Raw genomic sequence first — 25,010 nt, forward strand, 5'->3', positions numbered from 1 at the left:
GAACATTAGGTGGTAGCTATTATAGTACAAGAACAATGGTTATGATTTCAAATACAATATACACCCCCCTATGCCCTCAATAATTGCCTCTTACCATTGGTGACTTTCTGCCTAGTGATTCTCTTTTGGGACACAACAAATAGGTTAAGACAGAACGGAAGATAACCAAACGTAAGGTCGTTGGAGAGGCAAATGGCGTGTGTATCTTTTTTTACTGTCGTATATGTCACGAGGGGTGGCACGTTGTAGAGATTTTGCCGTTCTGGGACCCACCTTGTTCGATTTTGTTGGCGAAATTGGTAGTGAAAGCCCAAAAGTTTTTGGCAAGGATTGCAGTAGAAAATGAAAAAGAAACCCAACGTAAAGAAAACAAAAACGCAAGCACCATCCTCCACTCCAACTTTCAAGTCAGAGAGGAGTGCCATTATTAAAGGAAGGGAGTGTCATCATTCTCCACATGCCTTTCTATCGTTGTACAAGGAAAATGGGATGGGGCAAGGGAACATTAGAGCAGATGGCCCATGTTGTGTTTGGGTGATCAGGACCGTTGATTTATTGGGCATCAAACGATCTCTTTCTCTAGTACTCTAGTAGCTTGATGTGGATTTGGTAAGTTTCCTACCTATTTTAATTCCAACACAAACACAGAGAAGGGAAGACAGATAGCATGGTACGGTGCAGCAGACTTAAAAGACACATGGGCAGTAGAAAATGAAGTGCAACAGGCAGGTGGAAAAAGAAACCTACCCACTCCCACTTTCTGCCAATGGATACTAGAAGACAGGGAAGTGCCATTATTAAAAAAAAGGAGTGTCAATATATTATCGGACATGCGTGTAAATGCGTGTTGGGAAAGGAAATCCACGCATGGCCTAATGCAAGAACTACAGGGGGTGGTGGAGCAATGAAAACATCAGATGGCCCATGTTGTGTATGGGTGATCAGGACCATTGATTTATTTTCCACCACGGGCCCATGTGGGTCCCATCTTGAATGTAAGATCATCTCCTCGATCGATGCTTGGAGTTATTATCGTTAGAACAACAATATGGCTAGGGGTGCAACTTGGGCGGGCTCAACCTGAACCCGACGGGTTCAACCTGGAAAAAAGTCGGGTTGCGTTGAGTTCAGATCAGGTTTGGGTTCGTGTTGGGTTTTCTCAACCCAGGTTAAGTTCGGGTTGATGGCTTTGGCAACCCGACCCGAGTGACCCCGACATTTTTAATATTTTTTTATTTTTAAAGCTTAAAATCTCGGGTTGGGTTGGGTCAGGTTGAACTCGGGTCGGGTTGAACCTCGGGTCGGATCCTGTTCGGGTTGAGCAAATGGTTGCTCGGGTCGGGTTCGGGTTGGCCTCAACCCGACCCAAGTTGCACCCCTAACTATTACTGCCTTTCAATTGCCAGAATTAGGAATCAAAATCAGCCTCCTATTCCAATCTCCTATAATCAGAATCCATTTCAAATCAGATCTTCTATCGGAGTGTCCTAGTAGGTCCTAGATGCATTGTACACTGTTAAAATTCTCAAAATTAAGAAAGGGCAATCGCGAGCCCTTGCAAGAGATGAATGGCAAAGTAAAATAGGAACTGTTTGAAAAAATGCAACTTATTTTTACTAAAAACACTCTTAAATAATACTTGAAGTTCTAAAAATTAGAGGGTATTTTCCTAAAATAGTATAATAAAATAGGATTTAAGAATGTCCGGCAGGTCTTTGTTAGAGTTCTGGATCCTATGGAAAATAATTTTAGATCCTATGATGGGATACGAAAGTGTCCATGGATCCGGATAATGTGTCTAGATTTGTCCATTAAAGTTCGGATTATAATTTTGGATCCTATGATAGTGTATACAAAATCCATGGATCCTGATAATTTGTGTCCATTGAAGTTCTGATTTAGATGGTCCATTGAACCATCGGTGCAGACTAGTCACGCCGTGTATATCCATAGTAGCTACATGATCATAATACATAGTACAGGGATTACAAGTGTATTGCATAAAATTTAAGTATGCCTAAGATCTTTCCTTCTTTATAGGCTTGTCGCATAAATTGGGTGTGTCTTGTGGATTGGGGCAATTATTTCTATTGAGATCCAGATGATTCTGGGATTCGATGTGACGCAGGGAGCGTGGTGCGGCAACACAAAGATGAAGATCAACACAAAAAGCGACTAAAATAATCTCATGGGGTTTGAAACCCATGTCACAGTTTGGAGAAAAACTTCTGGAGAAAAACTTTAATATAACATATGAAAGGAGCCAAGCTCCTTCACCCGCATGAAAGAGCCAATGCTCTCTTCACAAGTGATATCCCACCAATAAACTTTATTTAATCTATTTCTTCTTTCCTCATGCCAATACATTATATAGGGAGCTAGAACCTAAGAATAGCAATATTAAATACTTGCCTAACAATTATTCTCCATCTTCTACCTAAAACAACAAAAATAAGGATCTATATAGACACATAGATCCACGGATCCATACATCTCGATAGGAAAAGAATCAATAGAAAAAGAAAGAATCGGAATTGATCGATCTCTTTCTCGAAACAAATGAAAAGGAAAAGAAAGATGAAACATAAATCATGGATCAACTAAGCCCTCTCGGGGGCTTGTTTAAGAATAAGAAAGAGGAATCTCATGGAAGCAACACATATGACTAAGATAATACTAAAATAGTAATCCTGTAATAGACACTTACAATACTCTAAAACTGCCTATAACTTAGACAAACCAAGTCCAAATCGCATAATCTTGAGCTCTTTAGATAGGTAATCGAAAAACTTTTCTAAAAAAAAACCAAAAGCAAGCTAAATATACAAGTTTTAACGCCCCAAAAAAAAAATACTATAGATAAAATGACGAAAATAGGAAATAAAAAATAAAAGATTTGATCCACGCCGCACGTTTTGCATCACAATGACCTCAGCAACATATAGGCACACATTCTATAAGAAGTGGGGATCGTTTTTTCACTTGGGTTTTATTTATAAGACTGAACTGGCCAAAGTAGAACACTACGTGGACAACGGGTTGCCTTGTTATAGCCAAAACGTATCAGAAAAGAACCCTTCTTCCCCTGTCACAAAAGCAATGTCATTTTATATGAATTGTTTTGTTTTGTTTTGCTTTATACCTGTTTTTCCACATGGACTATAGAGAGTAGAATAATTAAATTATATATAAAAAAAGCTGATAAAATAAAGAGAATTTTTGAAGGCTTTCTAATAACTTGAGCTATCAAGAAGCTTTACAGAACCTCATAAGGAGGCATTCAGTTGGTTAAGAGAAGGCCTTTTGGCATCCATTAGTGGGATCAATATGCCAATATGACTGTCCCTCCACTCTTCTGAACATTTTCCAATGACATATAAGCTTCCAAAGGAAGGACACAAAGAAGCAGACATTCACAAGGCCAGCCATAATAATTATCTTATAACAAAATATAATTCTATACCCCCAAATACATCATTTGATTGATCAAAGTAAAGTGATAGCAGTGTTGCGACGAAGCAGCAGGATCTTGGCGTCGACTCCCGCCCCACAACAGCACAGCATGGCAGGTTTCCGCGAGCGCCCTCGTACCCAAAAGGAACACAGTCCAAGGTACAAAAATGTGGAATTTAAATTATTAAGAAAATCTCCACATACATTGTACATACATGTAGAAGAAATGCGCCTTCGGAACCCAGTCCCTTTCCATTTTGGCTGTATGAACAGTCCATCCCCTTTTTATAATATAAATCACCCATGTTCCAGCTCTATCCTGTACTTACAAACCTATCCATTTCTATCACCCATCAATTTTATTCATCTTTACATAGTCTCCTCTCCTCCTCCCACCACGGGCACCTCGGATTGATCCCCTCTGGATTCTCAATTTCCCCGCCAATTGAATCTCCTGAGATGAATGCATCCAAACAGTCTAAAGCACAAACTCTGAGTATCTATCTTCAAATGATTTCTCATAAGCTTCTAAGAGTGTCCACTCTATCAATTACATCTAGGGCCTTGATCCTATCAATGTCAAAATCAATAACAGGAATGGTTGATGACCGTCTTCTCATACTAGTCAACTCTTTCTTACTTTCGCTGGTCGGAGAATGACTGCTACTCTTACTAAGTCCATGGTGATTACAAAGTCTGGTCTTTACAGTGTCAAATTCCTGACTTTTGCTTATTCCAGGGGTCAACTTTCTGAAATTCACCTCGCGTAACATCTCCTGGTCCTCCAAAGTTAGCATTGAACACAGTTTATCGGGCTTTTGCACAGGCAGCGACTCCATCAAATTATTCTTCTGGGTGGGGGAGCGAATTGGGGATTTAATAGGAGATTTGACACCATTGGCGCCGGATTTTGACTGTATGACGAGATGGTGAAGCCACACCACTAATTCAAGTATGTACGCTTCCATCTTCTCCTTCTCCGCATGATGGAGTGTTTCTATCCGGATTAAGTCATTGGGTCCAGCTGGCTTTCGGTTCGCCTCAGACCTGAAAACTGCATTCGTGTGTATGACTGATTTTGTAGACTTCGGAAATGAAATAAAAAAAATGGATGAACTGTTTTCTCACCCGGTATTTGCCCACTCTCCAACCCAACCAAAACCATGATGTGCTCTGGATTATATCAACATTGCAGCCACAAACAACATACAAACATATTTTAATCAATTAAACAAATATTTTTCCACTAACAAGAGACATGAAAGCCGAAGAAAAATCTAGCTGTTTTACTTGGTTGTGTTGGTGGCAATTGGGACAAGCCAATGCAAAGTTCCCTCCATCTCAGCTTTGATTTGGGGAACGGTCAGCTGCAACCATACAGCCGAAAGATTAGGAAAAATAAACAAATTAGAGCACTCTGATATGACAAATGAAGAATTCTTGAAAATAAAGCACAGACCCGTAACTCATGAAAAATAAAAAAAATGTAGATTACGTATTTATTTTACTCGATGGTAGTTACCATCAAGATGGAAGTTTTGAAACCATGAAGACATGAACTACCTCTTCATTGACCTGAAACGATTGTAATTTGGAACGTAAAGCTGACTTCACATTAGGTGGCAGCCCTTGGTACAATGTGTCCCTTGTATTTGAAGGCACAGAACTCGATCGAGATACCTGAACAGACCAGATATTTCATGAGAAAAAACATTACCACAAAATTCAACAGAAACCTCTCTCTGATGACCCCAATCTATATGAAAATGTACAGATTAAATGCTTGAAAGAGCTCCTGAAATCTCAGAGCTCTGGAGTACATTGATCTACCGATGTTATATAGAAGACTGATATCCAGAGAAATTATTGTGTGCAGGAATTTCCTAAGCTCTACAGAAAGAGAAAGACAGTATACAAGTATTCTCACTCGTTACATACTTTGACAAAACAAATGGATACTTAAACAAACAAAATTGAAAGACAGCAAATCAACTCAAATGAATGCAAGACTAGTAAAGAGATCATGCTGCTCAGAGTGCCCAATGGTGCTCAAGGTCTGGCCCCAAGGTATAACATCTTGACACAAAACATGAAAGAAAACTACCTGTCACAGACATCATCCTCTCTCCCATAACCATCCTTATGTTCCACACACGTAGGCGTCTACTACACAAGGGATATCTCGAGTATGTATGTGCTATGTTGTATACTCTAAACTACGTGCTTAAAGGGACCTGGATACCTTAAATGGCCCATCATCGATGGGCTTGTGTTTGCTTCAATTACTGAGGGAAGTGCCTTGTCGATTGAAGAACCAATTGAGGCAATGACGGAACGCCACGAATAATCGACCCGTTTACCAAGTAATCTCACGAAATCTTCCCTCTTTGCCTTCAATTACATCTGAAAACGCATTTTTGAGTTTGTTCTTTTGTGAAAGGGATTATTGGGAAGCAGATGTCACCAAACCAAGGAGCTTTCGTAGAAGGTCTGTACAAATTGGACTGGGTGCTTATTGCAAACGGATGTATCGACTCCAGAAAAAGAGAGGAGAGGCTGGGAATTATTTGCAACGTGGACATGGAGAGCCTATATATGGTGGAATGGGAGTTTGTCGAGTAATTAAGAGGATGGCTTTTGGTGATCGTTGGAAAAGATGGATTATGGGATGTATCTCCTCTCCTCATTTATCTATACTAGTCAACAAGAAAGCCAGCTGACCCCAACTAGTTTGGGACAAAGGCTTAGTTGAGTTGAGTTGAGTCAACAAGAAAGCCATTGGTTTCTTCAAGAGCTCGAAGGGATTAAGGCAAGTCAATCCGCTTTTAATTTTCTATTTACTTTAGTGGATGAAGCCTTAAGTAGGCTGATTTATAAAGCCAAGGAGTTGGGGCTGACCAAGGAATTGTCCACTAGGAATGAGATAGCCGTATCATACTTACAATTTGCCAATGACAATATTATTTTTGTGGGGACTTGGTGGAGCAAGTGTGCAACCACATATATGTTTTTTATGGTGGTTTGAGGAAGTATCCAGTTCAAGATTAATGGTGGGAAAAGCTTTATGGCTGTGTCTCTATGGAAGGGAACAGAGTGACTGAGTTAGCAGAAGCGTTTGGTTGCAGAACTGAAAGACTTCTCTTTCCCCACCTTGGTTAACCTCTTGGCTTTGGCATTCCTTTCAAAACATTGTGGAACTTGGTCTTATAGCGAGAGATTGGCCCATTGGAACAAAAGCTACTTGTAGTTTTTGTTTTGTATTAACTCGTATCAATGTGGTTCTTGACTTCTTTCTAGTTTTCCAACTTACTTCATGTCTCTTTTTAGGATTTCAATGGCGGTTGCTGATAGGATAGAAAAACTCCAAAGAGACTTTATGAAGGTAAAGAAGGGAAGAAGGAAAGAGATTGAAACACTTGGTGAAATGGGAAACCATTTGCAAAACAAAAGCAGAAGTGGGTCTTGGGATTGGTATCATATGGACAAGGATTGTCCACTTCTTGGGAGGTGGCTTTAAAGAATGGGAGAGGAAAGTGATGCTCTTTGAAAAAGAATTATTGTCGATAAATACTTGGAGGGGCGGGGGTTGAGAGGGAAGAAAGGTAGGTAGGGGTAAAGGCTCGGGTGAGCTCTTTCTAACCTTTATTAGGTATAGGTTGAGATGGGAATGAAGAAAAGTTTTGGTTGGACTTTTGGCATGAATGCATGATAATGTGGCACAAATAATGTTGCTTTGTGCCACGTCTACCCAGGCGGCCGGGCTTTCATTGGTCAAGGCGCGAGAAGGGAACCATTCTCACAGAAACTGTTAAGAGGAGGAGGAGGGGATATCATTTCCATTTTTTTAATAATATAGCATTTTTCCGAAATTTCGGCCGAAGTTTATGAACTGTTAATAGGTTTCCAGTAATTCCGAACGACAGGTGTTCTGCTCATTTAATTAAGAGATCAGCATCAATTTTAGTAGAATAAGCACACTAGAAGTTTCATAGTAACACAATTATAGAAACACAAACGAGAAGAGTAGACCCCATGGGTTAGTTAATAATGCATCAAACAGAATCATACTCACAATATTATCAATTTGATTGATGACATTTGCATAGTGCAGTGCAAGTCCCGCAGGCCCTAGCCTTTGATGGTTGAGATATCCCGTCACTGGTTTATCACCATCTACAACATGGCCAAGGAAAAGCGACCATAAATAACTATTTTCCAAATAACGAACTCAAAAAATAAATAAACTTTGGATGAACCATGCAATAACAATTAAGGTTCATAAATTTGTTCCTGACAATATTCCAGTTTGTGCAGAATACAAAGAGAATAGCCATAGATGTGTGAGGAAGGAAAAAGATATAATAAGTATCGCTATAGATGTTGACACTCATAAAACATAAACAACTAAAGCAAAAGAATGATGTTATCCTACTCACAAAAGGCCTGAAAGAAGGCCTTTTGTGATCAGTTTTCATCGTATTCTTGACTTTTTTGTAAGAAGAAAACTAAATATGGGGAAAATATAGAAAACCGTTAATTATCAACCAAAAATAATTACAAAAATAATAATCAACCAAAAAAAAAAGAAGATGATTGGCTAAAGAATCATTCAAAAAAAAAACCAAAAAAAAAAGAAAGAAAGAAGATGATTGGCTAAAGAATCATTCCAAAAAAAAAATCCACCAAAAATAATAATTACAAAGACAAACCGTAAGCATCTGTCTGCAATGGGTTTCCTGATTGGCTAAAGAAATGGGCACCACATTCTTGTCAATATTAAGTTGCAAGGCCAATTCAATGTTTGCCACAAAAGTCTGCCCTTCTAGCTCAAAAAAATAAAAAAAAGACCGTCTCCTTTGATCCAAAGGAATTGATTTATAAATAGCAGCACAAAGCAACAGCAATATGCTCATGAGCTTCAGCCTATGCATGTGTCAAGTGGGTAGTAGTCATACTGTTATATATATGGGTTACCCTCGCAATTGATTCACAATAACATGCTCTGGGAGCTAGAGCATGGATAATGCGCAGAGTAATTTAATAACTCCTCCGATTCCCATGCTAAAAAAAAGAAAAAGAAAAAGAATACTCCTCCAATTCTCATTTACAGAGTAGAATGAAATGATCAAGAGAGCATCGCTCTATCCACATGAAGTGGTCTACCTCAGGTTTGACATATGAACGAATTAATGATTGATCAAAAGTAGGACACCGATACCTACTGACCTCATGATGGTATGCAAATAAACCCAGTAGTGCTCTCTGAAAGAACTGGATTGGCTTAAATTTAATAACACCACAGTTATTGTGAATAGAGTAGGAGAATAGGTTTGAGACCAATATTTTCAAGGGGAGTCTAAAAAAATATCCATTGTAGTTCACAACTGCACCTCTCCAACCTGAAGAGACTTGCAGCAGAAAGAGGGAGAGCTTGTACTCAGAAACTCCTAAATGCCAATGTCAATGGGAAGAAGACTCAATGCTCTGAAGAGAATACTACAAATACCACACCCTGCATATGTTCGGGGGCATTTTGATGTTCCTAGTTTCATTTTATATATCCTGCAATAGCTTTTCATTTAGAACTAAGTTCTCTTCTGTACCGAAATAAGTTCTCTTCTAGAAGACAACAAAACAAAGATGATTAATCAACAAAAGATTATGCCTAGCCTGACGAAATTAATACTAGAAAGATGTCACAATGGTAAACCATTTAAAGGCCAGATTCTTCAACGCATTCACCTATGCATCAGGGATTTTATTTATGTGCCGCTAAAAAACATGGCTCCTCATGCTGGCTCCTATTTTCATCATCTCTTTACTAGGCATGGCAGCTAATATGGGAATGGGTATCAACAGTACCAATTCCAATCATGGAGGATGAATTAATGATTTTGATCTCCCTTCACTAAGTACCAGTTTCAAGCTTTTAGTAAAACACTAGATTTAGACAAGCATGAACTACAAAAGAATTGTTTAAGCCCAAATAAATACCGGCACTTCCGAAGGCATCATGGATCTCTAGATGTAGGGAGTGGACAATGTCTACAAGCTTCTCCATGACCTGCAATCACAGCGCATTAATTTGTCTTTTAGAACTCCATTTTATCATAAATAATTAGCTCACTAAAAGCCGATCCCCCCTCCCTCTTCCCCCCTTGATTAAAGAGAGCTTGGGATCAGGCAGACCCATTGTACATAAATATCAGAGTAAAGGTTTATCATGGGAGAAAACATACCGAGCAATTAGGATTTAGAACATACAAAACAAACCAACAGAAACTTTTTTTTCTTTTTTCTTTGAAAATATAACAAAATTGTTGCCAAAAGCCAACTGTAAATTGATTATAAAAGGAAAATTAACACGGGATGAAAATATTCTTTGCATGATGAACTGGAAAACTAAAATGTAATGCGGTGTTGATTGGCTACCTCTTCCAAAATCTTGGACCAGAGTGATTTTTTCTTTAGACTTTTTACATGCTTCCTTTGGCTTTTTAAATCTGCCCTTAAGATTGCAAGGCTGTCTCCTACAAGTAAAAAAGAAGAGACCCCTGCTTAAATGTCATTATTGACCGCTACTAGGATATTAGTAAAAGATTCTAAATTGGAAAAAAAACCGTGTATGCCATGTTCCCTAAATATAAGCTTGACAAATAAAAGGTAAAGCAAATTGTAGCCAGATAGTATGCTAAAGGTTCTAACAGAAAACATTTGTTTAAAACAACATATGATGAGCGCATAAACTAATTAAAGGGTCCCATATAGTTGGGATCCTGACGCCATCGCCAAAAGCTATTGCCTTTTATGACTAGCAATAGCAGTGCAAGGTAAAATTCTAACCGGGGACCAAATTTGTACAAGGACTGTTGATTCAAGAGAATGTGTGTTTTGGTCATCAAAATAAGACCACCATTCACACATTCATCCATTGTAATTGGATCTCTGAAATTTGAAATTTTTCCTCAATTATTTCATTTTTAACTGCAACTTGATCAGCATTTCTGACTTTTGGAAATGGCGACAGAATAGTCAACAACAGAAGGAAGAAATGTCTACAGACACTTCCTCACTGTCCTCTAGGTTATATAGAATGAAAGAAGCCTTTGAATCTTTATAAGAAAGAGTATAAAATTTGGAAAAATTATTAACAATTATTATTGAAGACTTGCAGTGGGCTTGATGCAGAAGTAAAAGCTGCCTGGTTTGGTATAAAGAGCCTCACAGCATCAGGCTATTCAAGATTATGGGCAGAGGGAGATTCTCTCATGACTATCTCGCGGATCAAAGGAAAATCACACTCCACAAGAGAGATTTTCAGACATGTTTAGAGAGATGGAGATGATACGTACGACAGTACGAGAAGGAAATGTCCATGGTATAGATTAGTTAACTTCGGTGTTTCTTCTAAATATATAAAAGTTAAGGGAGAAAATTCCTGAATTATAATTGGTTCTTTGTGTTTTTTCTGGCCACATTTGGTCTTTCTTGTTTCTTTAATCACGAGTGTTTTTTCATCTCATGATGGTTTTTTTTCCTTTTTAATATCTTCTTTTTTCCTTATTCGTGTCTTCTCTCTCCTTTAGCCTTTTTTTGAAAGCTAAAGATTTTTTTTTTAATGGTAGTAAAGAATTTCATTAAAGAGAAGAGAATGAAACAAGAGGGGCCAGCCCCCTGACTGAGATGGTTCGAACAAAAAACAAAAAAGAGAAGAATAGAAAAGATACACCAGAGATTCATCGGGGGGGGGGGGGGGGGGGGGAGGGGGAAGAAAATAAAAAATCTCTCACTATCGATCCCCGCTCTTGCTAGCTTATCGGCCATCCATATTGGCCGACCTTCTAACATGCTGAAAAGATATGGATGATCCCTCCACTCGATTCCTAATCTCATCAAATCAATGCACAAACCGCCAGGGGGGGAGAGGCACTTCCCTTCAGCCACCCAATCACAAGAATAGAAAACCTCTCCTTGTAGCCTTTTTGTGCTTTATTAAACTCACAAGGTTAAAAAAAACATAAAAGGGTGCAAGGTTATTAAAATGTCAACTTGGACTTCTTGTTGAAGAAAAATGACACAGCATCCCTTTACGACACCAAAATACGTCAAAAAGTTAACTAAACTTGGCTTCCAAAACCACTTAATATAAATTAAAGTTTTATATTAGGATAAATCAATTATCTTTTTAAGAATTTTCAACTGACTTCTCTATCAATTAGCACATCTAACATGGAAGTTTGTCGATGCAAAGTTCAAGAGCAGCTCACCTTTTTGAGCCGCATTTGAATTCTCATCTTCCTGAAGCTTTCGCCGATAGTCTTGTTCAAATCTGTCCAAGGCATGCAACTCATGATATAGTTCCTGTGAAAAAATGAGGTATTTCCATTGCATAAGTTCTGAAAACAAACATATCACAGAGCTAAAGTTGCAAAAATCATTCGTCAAAAAGCAAAATACAATCAAATTATGCAAATGCTACAAATACGAAAGAAGTGGTAAGGATTCTTTAATTTGATAATGGATGCATATACAACAATACATCAGGACACAGTAGTACAAAATATTGCTTCCACTAATTTGACACAAAATCATGCATAATCACGATCCAAGCATATTAAAGTGTAAAAAATAGAAAGAAAAGCATTTGCCAGTTAATAACGGGTGAAATACTCACAGCTGTATACTGAACCAAAGTCATCAATTGCTGCATCACGGCTTCTGCCTCTTGCTTCAAATTTCTTTGAGGGGTAAGTTCTGAACCCAATCTGGAGAATCAATAAAAAAATGTGAGAAGACTGAAAAATAGAGGACCATAAACAATAAAGCAAACAAAAGCCACCATTCAAAAAAAAAATTACTTATCAAAATAGCGATTCAAGTTGTGCCATTGAGGATCTTTACAACGATTTCCAAAACGAACCACTTCTCCTGAAAAAACTTTCAACTCCTCCCTGTAGAAATGGAATCAGAAATCAACAGAATTACTCTAGATATAAAGGTAGATTCCAGTCAAATATGGAAGTCATAACCACGCAAATTAATCAAAGGATAGTTATTTCTCCATTATCCACCTCTTGTCACAAGCAGCAATTCTTAGTAGTTCATCCATATCTTTGGATACTAAAAGTTGAACACCTTCTGAAGGAAGCACCACTTCTTTCAAATGTTTTATGTTTTCTTTTGAAAGGGATTGCATAAGATTGGAACCCCTGACTATTGTGTTGGCTACCTCAAAAGCCAAAATAGATATTTTATTGCTTTTTGTCGTCACCCCCGAGATAAATCCGCTACTCATATTCAAATTTGTCATGCTACTTCCTAGTGTATCCAACACCCCCACTGCCTTCCCAAGGCCAGCAGTCCCAGCTCTACCCAACAGTGAGCTTACTTCAGAAACCTGTTACACACCATAATGCAACAACATAAGTTCAATAACAGGAAGTATAGACCGAGTTTTGCTAGAGTGTTATATGTCCCAGTAAAAACACATTGAATTAATAATTATCAGAGGCAACCATTTCAAATTATATGGCCTATCTGCATGCTAAAAGACTCCAAAATCAAGAAGTGCAAAAAGGGATGGATAGAGATATCCAAAATCAAGAAGCGCAAAAAGGGATGGATACAGATATTTAAAATGATATGGAAATAAAATTGTGACGGATGGATCTGCAATAACAGAGAATATGATGAAAAAAAGTACTGCGAGAAATCAATTAAATTCAAGCATGAAATGCAGGAAATGCCCGACGTTCTTAAGTGATCGACAAAGCCCAATTTGATGTCTTAAGAGGCACTCTCTACACCAAAGATGTCTCCACAATGGAATTCTATCACCTTTGTAAGCCCTATAGTGGACTCCTTCGTAAAAAGAAGTTTGTTTGTTAAGTAAGTTTCTCCACAGTCCACACTGTGGTTCCTTCTTTCATTTCCGTTTGATGTATGTTAATCATTGACACTCTTTGAGCTAGATCTATGTGTGTATGCTTGTAGTCAGTGTTATTAATAGACTTTCATGTCTAGCAATAGATGTAACTAGTAAGTAGTGATTGTTTCTAACAGCAAACTAGACATATCATGACCGAGTTAGAAGATAAAAAAATCAGACAAACAAACAGACCAATTGACACCTGGGAAGCTGACATAACATAATGACAATGGGCTCAAAAGACAAACGACAAAATATACACAAATTATCAAAATAAAATGTTTTTTTAACCGGAAATAAATAACAAAAATATAGAGGAAAATGTGATGGAATCCCTAAGTTTTCATTTTTTTTTAAAAATTGATTAAAAAAAATTACATGCTTATTGGTCAAACGGCCCAAAACATATCAAGTTTGGGCCCCAGTCTCTACATACATGCTTATTTGGATATTTTCAACATTAGAGGAAAAAAAAGAAATAAGAATAAAAAACGGTATGGATCTATCCTTGGTGGAGTAAAAGTTTAACTTCTATTTTCTATTTTTTGAAAAGGGTAGCTTTATGAGAGAATAGAAAAGGCTACAATTTTACATCAGCGGGCAGCTGCTGCCCGTAGTATAAGGCTTCACGATCAACCCGAAATTTTGCTTAGTTTACCAGCCAATTCATTCACACTTCTAGGTGTGCTTATATACCCCACCATGACATCTCTCCTTGACTCTCTTATCTCGCTTGCAAAGTGTTCAAGTCTCCACGGTCTGTGCTCTTCTCACCTCTCATCTAAGAAATGACAATGGATGAATCTCCTTCAACAAGAATACTTCCACCTCTCAACTCAACTCAACTAAGCCTTTGTCCCAAACTAGGTGGGGTCGGCTAATGAAAGCTTTAGAAAATTTTAATGAAGGTGAAAGGATCTACCGGGCTCAAATTGACTAAGTCTAATCCTGACACTAGTTGGGTTCCTCTACACGGATCATTTTCTTCCATTCTATCTTATCCAAAGTCATGTTCTCTGTTATGTTCCTAGCCCTCAAGTCTTTCCTTATTGTTTCTACCCAAGTTGTTTTCAGTCTGCCCCTACCTCTTTTTACTCCATCAATTTGGCACGAGCCACTTCTTCTCACTGGAGCATCCAAAGGCCTATGTTGGAATGTTGGATATGCCCAAACCATCTTAAGCGGTGCTCTCTCATCTTCTCCTCAATTGGTGCCACCCCCACCTTTTTACGGATGTCTTCATTTTTAATTCAAATTAACCTTGTGTGGCCACACATCCATCTAAGCATTCGCATCTCCGCTACACTCATCTTATGCACATGCTGCTTCTTGGTGGCCCAACATTCTGAGCCGTACAACATGGCTGGCCTCACAGCTATCTTATAGAACTTTCCCCTCAACTTGGTAGGTATTTTACGGTTGCACGGGACTCCTGAAGCATGCTTCCACTTCAACCAACCTGCTCTTATGTTGTTGCTAACACCCTCTTCAATCTCTCCTTCCTTATGTAGGATTGAACCAAGATAGCGAAACATATCCCTCTTAGGAACCTCCTGTCCAGTCATATTTACTACATCCTCGTCCCGCCTCCTTACATTACTAAAGTTGCACTCCATATACTTCCACCTAATTGTCCTAAATAATCTTATTGCAGTTAGAAGTGGTCTTACCTCCGCTTTCATTGAATGTATATCGCCTATTGGACCCAAGTATGATATAAAAATTTCTCCATTGGCATCCCTAAAAACTCCCCTAATACTCATTGGCCCAGGGTTACCAAGAGAGAAACCATCAAGATTCAGCTTAACAACGTATTGGAGTGAAGGGTTTCCAACTAGATTTAATTTTCTTCTTCAGACGTCTCCCTAGCAAAATTTCTTGTCATCTCTTTAGCATTGTCTCATGGAGGCACCCTTTTTTTTTTAATGGCTCATGGGAGTACCCTATAATTTTATTTTTTATGCACGAAGTCCAACTAATGAACTCCAACTAAATCTTCAAGATCACTGATTTCAATGACTTGTACCTATCGCGAAAAGTACACTCATTTTTTCCTTCCAAAGGCCCCACCACATACCCAAGGGAGTCATTTCCAGTATGATCCCGCCCATGCTCCCCAAATGCTTGCACTACCAACTTTCCAACACCTCTCTAACTGGTTTTTTGGCTGCACCAGTGATTCTTCCTTGCATATAGCACACCTGTTAGCAAGATCGAAAATAAAGGAAAACCAGGCTACTTAGTTCCCCTGACAATTAGAAACTCTGAAGGTGCGTTACATTCATTTAGGCTGCCACTTGGTGCAACCAATCAAATTGCAGTAGAAGCCAAGGACTTATCATAAGACTCAAGCTATCAATCCCATTACACCCTTGCCAGCTGTTGTTTGTAGGGGAAGTACTGTGAGTGGGCTTTGCCTAAAACCTAGCTGGTAGAAAAATGCTCTGTATTATGAGGAGCTTGCATATTTCTCCAGCAATAACATTTCTGACACCCCATAACAAAGCCAATACATGACGGCCCATCTTTGTAATAAATGGTTGGATATGGAACACCTACATTGACTAGGTTCTCCAAAGGGTTACAACAAATCTCTATGTTTATCAAAAATGAAAACAAAAAATGTTGAAACATTAACATATAAAATGACAGTAGAAGAATTTCTTTCACATCAATGTGACTGTTTATGACAACACAAGAAAAGTGTCATCTGTGTAACAATAACACTAACATTAGAAGGTTATTAGTAAAACAGAGAGACAGAGAGGAGGAGGAAGATATTCCATTTTTATTAGTTGAATAACTGCATGTCCGACAAATTCAATACCTTTTTTCTGCAAAATCGCTACGAATAACCAAAATTAGCATATAACAACATCCCACTGTAAAACAGAAGCATGTCAAACTTTTGGGCATGGAGGTAAAAATCTAAAGCAAGCAATCAAGAAATGACACAATGTCCCAGCAGCCAAATCATTAACTATCCCCATATAGGAAAGTCTAAAGACAGAATTTTTGATCGACATCATTATAGACAAAATGAATAAACATTGTCTAGAGATGCATTTCTTTATCTGCAACAGTAAATATGAATTCATGATGAAATTTAGTTGTGGGTTTTAAGTGTGTGGAAACCAAAATGGATGAATCTAATCACATCATCCATATCATACATGTAGAGAATTTTAGCAATTATGTAGTATGATCAATGTTTTGAAAATCGGAATCGAATCGTAAATCGTAATAGGGGTCTAATTGTATCAGATCATAAATCGTATCGTAAATCGTAAGATTTATTCTGATTTATGTATATATATTAAAAAAATAAACAAATCATAAACAAATCAGAGAATAATAAACTAGCCAATTATTCATTTTCATCCAAATCCATTAATATAAATAAAAACTACCAAGATTAGTTATTTAATATCATAATAGGAATTATTTTCCAAAAAAATATATCAAAGTAGGAATTGTTTGCTGACTAACTTGTTACATAATACATACTAATCATCTATTTCCCATCCAAACCCATGCATATTGGATAATAATCTTAAACATAATAATAGACACAAGATCGTATCAATTCTCAAAGTCTCAAACATCAAATGACATATATCAATTTTAAAATACAAATAAGTCATCACTGTTGTCCCTATTTTAGTCGTCTCCCTTCTTGATGCAAGTAATGTCGTCAAGCACACGCATTATGCTTGACTCTGGTTTGATTCATTCAAACTTCTCCTCTATCTTTTTTCTACTCACAAGAGTGTTTTTTAAGGCTTTTAATACAGGAGAAATGAGATCTTTTGAAAGAAAGTCCTATTTTCTCTTATACAAAACTTAATTAGGATAAATCGCATGAATCATATGAACCGTACGATTTACCATCGAATCGTAAGATTCAATAAAAAAAAATAGCAAGATTCAATCATAGGATTCAAATCAAAATCCATAAGATTTGAATCATAAATCGTAAGATTTTCAAAACAATGAGTATGATGACAAAGCGCTAGATAAGACCAAATGGAATTGAATTGTTTCTGATTATTATTGTGCAATTGCTCAACATTTCATGGGATACAAAAATAAAAGGAAAGCAATGCATGAAACACGAAAAGAACAGATACTGTGAAGGACTTGCCTTGGTTGTGCCCAACTTTGCAGGTGTTGTCGGCCTTGATTTAGTTGACCAAGATCCATTTGACAAAGCCCTCGATAACCGTGGCTCCCCAGAATCAGTATCATTCCGATTGTCATTCTTATCAGCAGGTCCAGCACTCTCATGAGATGAATCAGATGAGAAAGGTTCTTGCAACTGATTGTTCATATTTTCCCTCATCCATGTTGGAGTCGTGCTTTGCGTCTTTGACGAGAGCCCACGAGAATGATTAGTCATAGAATCATGGTTGATGTGCCCGTTGGCATGTTGGACAATTCCACCGGGCAAGTAATCAATGGTGGATCTCTTAGAGCAAAGCCCTCCCATTGCGCTGTTGGTTTTCTTAACTCAGTTTCCCCTCACTCATTTCATATAGAAGAAACAGTAATCAATAAACAGTGTTGAAGATTAAAAAACTTTCACAGACTTCCCATGGAAAGAATTCAGTGGGAAATAGGCAGAATTTGTAAGCACCCAAGTTACAACTGATATCAGCAGAACAATTAATATTATTCAATCAAATTAACAATATATAATCCGTTCAAACCCAGAATCTAACAAATCCCCCACGTCTGCTACCAAAGCTCTGATCCAAAAAAACCACCCTCTACATTAAGAATCAATAAAAAGGATTACAATTTTAAGCAAACAAAAAACACGAAACTCAAAACAAAAAATCAGAACATGAACCCAATTCTCCAAAATCAAGAACCATAACCATCAGATAAATAAAAAGAGATTGAAGCAATAAAAACCCAAATCCAAAATCAACATAGGAGTAGAAACAAACAACAACCCAGTGAAAAAGATCCAATTTTGAAGAGACCCAACATGAGAAAATCAAGAAAAAGAGAAGGAAAAAAAAAAAGATGAACAGTCAAAGTACAAATAAAAATACGACTTACCAACAAAAAAAAGAGGAGAGACAATGGGTATTTCTTCTTCCGCCAAAAAAATGGCTCTGTTGTGTGTTCTAGAGCAGAACTAAGTCCACCCACCAAAATGGGGCAACCCCACGCACTGAGGTGGAGTTGGTCAAACCCTATTCCCTGGTTAAAATTTAACCGGGGTGGTTTCTTAATAATTAATTAAACAAGATCTCATTTATTGTCAGTTTAGATGGGCTTGTGTTTTACATCTAGAAGATCAGGAGTGTCCGTACGGCAGGTTCGTTGGCCCTTTCATGGATGGGTTAAATAAAGATCATATTAATGGGATGATGATCCCTACCATCACTAAATCATTGATCTTTTGTTTTAATTAGTCATTCATAGAACCTCTGATCAAACAGTTAGGTTCATCCGATTAGTATGGCTTACATCATATCCTAAGATCATCTGTGATGGGTCCTACCCACCAAAAAAAAAAAAAAAAACTGTGATGGGTCCCACAATATGAACAGTCAGGATGCTCTGGCAACTATATTATAGCTTTATATGTAAAACTATATTATAGCTTAAACCATAACTAAAGTGTTTAAAGAATTGAAACAACCACAATAACATTGTGTATAGTTTTAAATGATGTCCGCACCTATATACACATGTATTTTTTTATAATAAAAATTCACTGGTGCCCATTCCATAGGATGATCAAAACCATTCATTTATTGGGCTCAGAGTATATAGGTTGTGTACCAAAAAAGGTGTCCGTAGGATGATCCTAACACTCCGATGTGCAGAGGAACGTCATGTTATAGAAACCTCTATAGATTGGAGGGCTAGGATCATCTGACGGATATATGGTTTCCACGTGGGGAGGGGAGGCCCTGTCTATCTACATTTGGGACCAACAAATGAATGGCTTGGATCATCTTCTGAGTTGGCCCACTGTATTTTTTTAATACATGCAGTGCGGGCTGATACTTTTTGACTCTTCTTTATCAGGAGAAAAAATTGATGGAATTCTCACATTATGTGGAAATTACATTATAAACTCCCTTTTCTTTTCTTTCTTACTTTTTATTTATAGGGATTTGCAAGCGTCCATCGCATAAGGCTTTTTGCGGTTGGTCTGTTGCATGTCAGACCAGTCACCTCGTGAATGAAGACAACAGCTTTTGTGTCCATTTATGAGGTGGCTGGTCTGACATGCAATAGACCAGCCACGAAAAGCCTTTTGTGATGGACGCTAGCAATTCCCTTATTTATTTAATCAAACAATGGGAAAATGGTAGGCAGAAGCTTGCGTTTGTATGTTTTGGAGAAAATGAAAGAAGGTACCTACTAAACTTGGGGGCTCTTGCTCAAATAAACAACTTTGTCTCTCTTATTAGTGTTTGCATTAAAAGAAAAGGTAATTACAGACAAAAATTAGTTCAAAACATAGTTTGGCTTTAACATTAACAGAGGATAGTGGTGAATTTGGGTAGTCCAACCAAGGTTTCAAATTTCGGTTTCGGAATGCGTTTCGTTCCTTTCGAACGAAATCTAACAAAATCAAATAAAATAATATTTTATCTCGTACAAAATTTCAAACGAAATTGCTGAAATTTGTGGAAAATATTAAATAAAGAATAAAATCAAGATTTTTTTTGAGATTTCGGAACTAAATTCCAGGGAAAATGAAATTTCGAAATTTCCCTCAAAATTTTGTAACGTTTGGAGTTTTACCCAATTTCAAAATTTCAGATTTCAGTCAAAATTTAAAACCTTGGTCCCATCATAATTTGGAAAACCCTAAAAAGATGCATTGAATCAAGATGCTAAGATCATTGAATCATAATTCATAAGATGGGCCACATGCATAGATGAACAGACCTAACCACTTGCTCTCTATGGGCATTCTTGGTAAGCAAAGATTATTTTAGCCATACAAAAACAAGATCATGGCCAATATAGGCTTTGCACAGAAATCCCGTGTGGAATCTTATACTTGCTGACAGAATCCAAACCCTTAGTCAAAGTCTACTGTCGTATATCTGGGAAAATCGTTTTCCAGTCAATATCGCTGTCTGAAAGTAAAATTGTAAGATCGGACGGCTGGATTGGGTCGAATTAGTAGCTTCTAGTCATTTCCCAATATCCGATTTGTGGACTTTCCACTGGCCGTGTTAAAACGCAAAGAAGAAAGTTAAAATATGAGTCCAATAATCAGTTTTGGACTCACAATCGTTGTCAAAAATCTAGTATTAGCATAGGATAACATCCTTTCTCATGAATAAATAAATGGGTATTTATTGCTGAGTAACTTATATTGTTAATCAAATGAAGATCTGCTTGGCTGACAAGAAAATTGTGGGATTTCTAGAAGGGAAATGTTATCACCACAACTATGTTTTGATATTTGCACTAACACATCTTATCTTTTATTATTTAAAGAGCTGTCAAAGCTAGTAGGGGTGCACCTTGGGTCGGGTTCAACCCGAAAAAAAGTCGGGTCGGGTTGAGTTCGAATTGAGGGTTTGTGCAACCCGACCCCAGTGAAATCCGACAATTATTTATTATTTTTGTTAAGCTTAAAGCCTCGGTTGGGTCAGGTTGGAACTCGGGTCGGGTCTTGTTCAAGTTGGAAAATAGGGTTCCTCAAGTTGGGTTGGGTTCGGGTTCGGGTTGAGTAAATGGTTCCTCGGTCGGGTTCAGGTTGAGTAAATGGTTCGTTGGGTTGGGTTCGGGTAGGCCTCAACCTGATCCAACCCGACCCAAGTTGCACCCCTAGTCCAAGGTCATTTACCATTCCCAAAATGCTCTGACAAGCCAATTAAAAAAGAAAAGAAAAGCCGCATTTGTACAAATATCAAAACTTGGTTGTGCCGATAATATTTCCCCTAAATACACCCATAGATTTTCTAGAATCTACACAATTTAGTCTGTTTGACAGGGCTCGGAAAAGAGAGAAATTATATGGTGCCTGACAGTGAAGTCCAGTGTGGAGAAGGTAAAAGTGGTCTAAGGTTGGATCAAATATCAAGGGTGATACCGCCCACAGTAGACTTCACAGCCACATATAAAATCTCTGGAAAGAAAAGATCCTCACACCTCTCACCGGTGGGCATGTTTGTTAACCAATCTCTGGAGCAATTTTTATTATTCTGCCGCCCCAGAGACTAGAAAAGCGATTGGCAAACAGAATCCATCTCATATTCTCATTTGAAAAGCCCATTTTAGCCTGAGATTTCAAAGCAAAAAAGGGCTTTAACAATTCAGTTCTTTGGAGTCATTTCGAGATTCCTAGGGGATGACTTTTATCCATTGAAAAACGTGGATTGTAACCAAATTTTCTTTCTCAACCTTGTATTTATTAGAGTAGAGAAATGTTCCAAGACACTGGGTTCCCCATCAATATAATATCAAGTGAAGCCCAGTCAATTAAACTAGGGCTCCCAGTCAATTTAATACAACAAATGAGCAGTCAAGAAATCGTAGTCATGAAAAAAGTGTCTTTAGAAATTGGGGTCATGTTAGGACAATTGGTGCTGTAATGAGCATTGCTTTAAGAAAACGGGATCATTTCATTCATCATACCACATGAACACCCACTACAAGGGCCGGGTTGAGGCCAACCCAAACCCAACCTGAGGTAGCAAAACCTCAACCCAACCCAAACCTTGGGTTGAGTGTCAAACCTAACCCAACCCAAAGCTTGGGTTGAGTGTCAACCCTAACCCGACCCGCCTTTTAAATCTCTCAACCTAACCTAACCCAACCCATCTAACCCAATTTTCCAATTCGAGCCGGGGTTGGCCTGTGGCAAAAACAAAAAATTGGATATTGAGTTCCGAGTCGCAGAATTTTCACAATACATCAGCCGTTATATCTATATCGGAAAGGTGCCGATAGTGATATATATTGATATGGAAGATGTTATCCACACTACTGTATTTTGATGAGGGCACTCCTCACCTCACTTTATTAAAAGTACGTTATGGCTCGCACCATAGGATGATCCAAACCGTCCATTTCCATAGGTTGTGCCCCAAAAAACATTTCCATAGGTTGATCCTAACCCTCCGATCTATAGAGGGTTAGGATCAACCACCTAACATTCAGGTCGGAGGGTTAGGATTAACCTATGGAAATGCTTTTTGGGTTCCAACCTATTTAGGCTGTGGCCCATCTAATGGACGGTTTGGATCATCCTATGGTGCGGGCCATACCGTACTTTTAATAAAGTGAGGAGTGGTAGTGCGGATAACATTTCCGTATCGATATATCTGCCGATATTTCGAGATGTTTAAAACCATGGCTGTGCTGGATACCAACCCAGTCGCCAAATACTACATTTCCATTTTCTACTATCATAGCTGGATCAATACTGTAGTTTTGCATAGCATAATCAACTCGTGCAAAAGAATTTGCTGATTTAAGAAATCAACTTATGCTTAGGTTTTCCTCTCTCTTCTCAGCCAATGATATTATTGAATAAAATAATCAGTGATTAATTTCATTATAGAGGAACTACTATTATTTGAAACATTGGAAAAATAAATGCTGGCTGGTATACCTTTCCTTCATAGTTTAGTTTATTTTTCAACAGATGATGTAAGAGAGAAGCTAATCAACGACTTTTTGTTCCAATAAAAAAGCTTCTGTTCAAAGTGGTTTACCAGCATGCATGGTTCATGCATCGAAAAATTGAATAGTTCTTGGAAATAAGTGGTTTACCTGCATGCATGGATCATGCATCAAAAAATTGAATAGTTGGAAATAATTGCATAAGAAAAAAGATCATTTTAAGTAAATATTGAAAAAAGCAGTTCTTGAAGGAAAAAATTGCTTAAAATATCCACAGTAACATTAAGGCGCTGTTGGTTTCAGATTGTGACAGCTGATTGTGAGCCCCTCAATCAATTATTGGATCAAAATTACACCTAATGCCTCACCTTGCATAGGGGTGTTCATTATTCGGTTATAACCGAATAACCGAACCGAACCGAACTGGTTTGGTCGGTTCGGTTCGGTTTCAGTTTTTTTTTTTTTTTTGGAAATTTGGTTATTCGGTTTTGGTTATCTAAAAAAAAAAATTCGGTTAACCGAATAACTGAAATTATGATAAAAACCATTATTTTTCAAAAACAAAGTGCTATATGTGCACTCCGTAGGATGATCAAAACTGTCCATTTAATTGATCACAACTTAATTAAGTTGTGCTCAAAAAATCATTTAGATAGGATGATCTAGCCGTCCGATCCAAACCGAGATTTTACTCTTTCCCTCTTTTTCTCCCACTATTAACCAAATTTTTAATCGGTTCGGTTTTTAGAAATTTCGGTTCGGTTTCGGCTATCGAAATTTGATAACCAAAATTATTTCGGTTATCAAATTTCGGTCTATTCTATTCGGTTATAACCGAACGAACACCCCTAACACTGCATCTTCTAAAGTAGCTAAGGTATGGAGCATCCAAGTACCACCCAGGGTGCAAGTTTTTGCATGGTCGGCTATTATGGAGAGAATACAAATGGTGGATTTCCTGCGAAAGAGGAATATGATAATAGTTGATCACTGTGCTCTTTGCATAGAAGAGGGCGAATTAGTGGATCACTTACTTCTGCATTGCAAGGTTGTAAAAGAGATTTGGAAAATGATGGCTTCTAGATTTGGGGTTTCTTGGGTTTTTCCGGCAAAGTTATCAGATCTGTTTGATCATTGGGAGTGGTGCCCATGGAAAGGAAAGGGCAAAATTCTGTGGCGAACTTCTTTTCTAGCTATAGTATGGGTTCTATAGAAGGAAAGAAATGCTAGGGTCTTCAAAGGTTATTCCAAGAGACCCTCTTTCCTATTCAACAAAGTTGTTGCGCTTATTATCTCCTGGGCGAAACTCATTCCTAGCTTTGCTTTTGTATCGGCTTTCGATTTGTGGCATGCTTGGAGGGTGATTTGCAATGGAGATAGGGGAAGCCCGAAGGTGGATCAAGTATGGGAGCCACCTGCACAGGGTTTCTTAAAGTTTAACTTTGACAGATCCAGCATGGGGAATCCAGGTCCATCCCGTATCGAAGGTGTATTAAGAGGCGATCAAGGGAGTGTCATCTAGGCCTTCTCGGGCCCTATTGGGATCGTGGACGCCAATGAGGCGGAGGTTAGAGCCATTCACCATGGCATAAAACTCCTTGATCTTGACCTATCTAGGGTGGAGATTGAAGGTGATTGGAAAAATGCCATAAGATGGCTTAATAGGTCACATTCTCCCCATGGAGATTTGCGGCATTCTTTGATGAGAGTCACAATTTGACTGGAGGTTCTCGTCTACAGGCATATCATGTAAAAAAATCTGCAAACGGTACTGCAGATAAATTAGCCAAAGATGGAGTCTTTAGGGAGAGATTGGAACAGTTTGCTTATCTTCCTCCCTGAGTCTCTGTTTTTTTGTTTCTCTGTATCTTTTAAGTTTCTCTTGTATTTCTCTCGGGACTTCCTCGGTCTCGTTCTTTAATATATTATCTATTTACCATTCAAAAAAAAAAATTGCATTCAATTTTGAGCTAATAATCGGATGGGGGCCTCACAATTGGCTGTCACAATCTGA

The 25,010-nt window shown here is 38.0% G+C and overlaps 1 protein-coding gene across 3 annotated transcripts; it reads right to left on the reverse strand.

The window, feature by feature from the left end:
* Positions 1-3,412: 3,412 nt before the first annotated feature.
* Positions 3,413-18,596, reverse strand: LOC143888231 (protein PSK SIMULATOR 1-like). Of its 3 annotated transcripts, none has more exons than XM_077392591.1 (13): positions 18,449-18,596; positions 17,526-17,905; positions 12,525-12,850; positions 12,312-12,404; positions 12,128-12,218; positions 11,721-11,814; positions 9,886-9,983; positions 9,448-9,517; positions 7,526-7,626; positions 5,017-5,133; positions 4,744-4,820; positions 4,582-4,626; positions 3,413-4,500 (listed from the first exon to the last, which is right to left on the reverse strand). In XM_077392591.1, exons 2-13 carry the CDS (start codon positions 17,868-17,870, stop codon positions 3,972-3,974), a joined length of 1,986 nt encoding a protein of 661 aa, XP_077248706.1. In that variant the 5' UTR covers positions 17,871-17,905; positions 18,449-18,596; the 3' UTR covers positions 3,413-3,971. The 3 variants fall into 3 exon arrangements, with proteins under 3 accessions (XP_077248706.1, XP_077248705.1, XP_077248704.1); XM_077392590.1 differs by having other exon boundaries at positions 17,526-18,150; positions 18,449-18,594; XM_077392589.1 differs by lacking the exon at positions 18,449-18,596 and having other exon boundaries at positions 17,526-18,385.
* Between the last annotated feature and the right edge of the window lie 6,414 nt (positions 18,597-25,010).

Source organism: Tasmannia lanceolata, unplaced genomic scaffold (assembly GCF_043159265.1).
Source record: "Tasmannia lanceolata isolate RefF3 unplaced genomic scaffold, GAP_Taslan_0.1 ptg000012l, whole genome shotgun sequence".
Taxonomy (NCBI): Eukaryota; Viridiplantae; Streptophyta; class Magnoliopsida; order Canellales; family Winteraceae; genus Tasmannia; species Tasmannia lanceolata.